The sequence below is a fragment of the Poecilia latipinna genome, unplaced genomic scaffold, assembly GCF_001443285.1.
Source record: "Poecilia latipinna isolate Pla-1442-1.1 unplaced genomic scaffold, P_latipinna-1.0 Scaffold7397, whole genome shotgun sequence".
Classification (NCBI taxonomy): Eukaryota; Metazoa; Chordata; class Actinopteri; order Cyprinodontiformes; family Poeciliidae; genus Poecilia; species Poecilia latipinna.
The window spans coordinates 1-1,931 of NW_015120013.1; the positions used below are offsets into that span (position 1 = coordinate 1).

The 1,931-nt window shown below is 39.7% G+C and overlaps 1 protein-coding gene across 1 annotated transcript; it reads left to right on the forward strand.

Moving 5' to 3' along the window:
* Window positions 1-48: 48 nt before the first annotated feature.
* On the forward strand, window positions 49-1,683 carry LOC106944214 (collagen alpha-1(XII) chain-like). Its single transcript, XM_015027426.1, has 4 exons — window positions 49-879; window positions 967-1,086; window positions 1,209-1,373; window positions 1,457-1,683. The coding sequence occupies exons 1-4, from the start codon at window positions 666-668 to the stop codon at window positions 1,666-1,668; spliced, it is 711 nt and encodes a 236-aa protein (XP_014882912.1). The 5' UTR covers window positions 49-665; the 3' UTR covers window positions 1,669-1,683.
* The last annotated feature ends 248 nt before the right edge of the window (window positions 1,684-1,931 follow it).

The following is a 1,931-nucleotide window of genomic DNA, read 5'->3' on the forward strand; positions in this document are numbered from 1 at the left end:
TTTTTTTTTACATCAAACAAAATGAAATAGAAATAGTAATAATTATTTATTTGATCAGTTTTTCAGAAGTATCCAGTTATCATACTCATTGTGCATCTTTACAGATTGCAGAGTTTAGCGTGTGCACAAACAGGACAGTACATCAAACATAATGTAACCTGTTTTCAGTTGCAGTAAGTGGCACTTAGTGTAGCATCTGACTATTTCCTCTGCACATCTGCATTCTTCCTCTTGGCACAGTGGATCAGATGCCTTGGTTTTCATCATGCAGGTGTTAAAAACAGGATGTAAATATTACGGTGATTCTCCAGAGAAGCACATTACTCTCTCCTTCAGAGGCCTTTGATATGTCAGAGGCCATTAACAACACAATCCTCCCGTGGGACGCACTCGTGGATGTCGAAAAGCACAACTGTGAAAAACATTTCCCTAACAACGTACTGCTGGAATGATAATAATTGTACCTCCTGGAACCTCTGGCATAAAAAAATACTGGGAAAAAGGAAGAAAAATGCACTAAGAATGTTTTGTGATGTTTCCATTGTCATTTGTTGAAATGCTTAGCATACATTTTCCCTCTTTTATCTTTTTCATTCCTTCTTTACATCTTATATTTTCTCCAATGCCTCTCTCATTATTAATTTCTATCAGAGACACAATTTTGTATGCATCACAGCTTCATTGTACCTCCTTTTAAATTTCTATCATTGTTTCATCATGAAATGTCAGACAAAATGTGTAAAACCACTGCAAAGGCCGACATTGTGCTGCTGGTGGACGGTTCCTGGAGTATCGGACGGCTTAACTTTAAGACCATCCGGGCCTTCATTGCTCGCATGGTGGGAGTCTTTGACATCGGTCCCGATAAAATTCAGATTGGTGGGTGTAATTAGAACGAGCAATTTCATTTAAAAGGCAACGCGTTATGAAGCAAGTTGGTCTTACAAAGGTTCATCATATTTTCAGGTCTTGCTCAGTACAGTGGTGACCCAAAGACTGAGTGGCACTTGAATGCTCATCCAACACGGGACTCACTCCTGAATGCTGTGAATAACCTGCCTTACAAAGGAGGAAACACCATGACAGGTACTTCAGTTAGAGCTGGCTGTACAGATATGATCCACCTATGCGGATCAACCCCATATTTGTTGGGGTTTCTTCAAGCTGTTTAAAGTGGTGATCAAATCATTGCAATGTTTTATCTGCAGGAATGGCTCTTAACTACATCCTCCAGAACAATTTCAAAGAGAGCGTGGGGATGCGACCTAGTGCCCGAAAGATTGGTGTCTTGGTTACTGATGGAAAATCCCAGGATGAAGTTGTCATCCCCTCACAGAACCTGCGCGAGCAGAGCATTGAGCTGTATGCCATTGGTGAGCACACTTCATATTTGTGAGCTTTTACGAGCGTAACTGTGTAGAGCGAATAATAAATAGCAATAACATGTCATTTCTAGGTGTGAAGAATGCAGATGAGAATGAGTTGAGATCCATTGCCTCCGATCCGGATGAAATCCACATGTACAATGTGGCTGACTTCTCCTTCCTGTTGGACATTGTGGACACTCTTAGTGATAACCTCTGTAACAGCGTGAAGGGAGGTGTGTATGAGTTTGGATCAAAACGCAGCATCGTGCAAAAGTGTTCATTCTTTGAATGTTTTTTTTAGATTTTGTTAGGTTACAGCCAGAGACTGGGGTTTTTTGAGGCAGACCACCAAAAAGTACTATTTAATCATAACATGAATGGAAACTAGAACATAGATGACCATTTATCTGTTAAAAATAGCTCAAGTGAAGCCTGGTTTGATGAAGAGCATCTGTGAATAGTGTTTTCAAAAATTTCCCACAGATTCGCAATACAGTTTATGTCTCAACTTTGATTAGACCACAATAAAAATATGTATTCTTTGATTTTAATCACTCCACTATA

Excerpts from the sequence above, each read along its gene's own strand:
- LOC106944214 (XM_015027426.1), top strand. The coding sequence starts at position 666 with ATGCATCACAGCTTCATTGTACCTCCTTTTAAATTTCTATCATTGTTT. Across the intron at positions 880-966 it reads TCCCGATAAAATTCAGATTG|GTCTTGCTCAGTACAGTGGT; the intron begins GTGGGTGTAATT and ends TCATATTTTCAG. Across the intron at positions 1,374-1,456 it reads CATTGAGCTGTATGCCATTG|GTGTGAAGAATGCAGATGAG; the intron begins GTGAGCACACTT and ends TGTCATTTCTAG.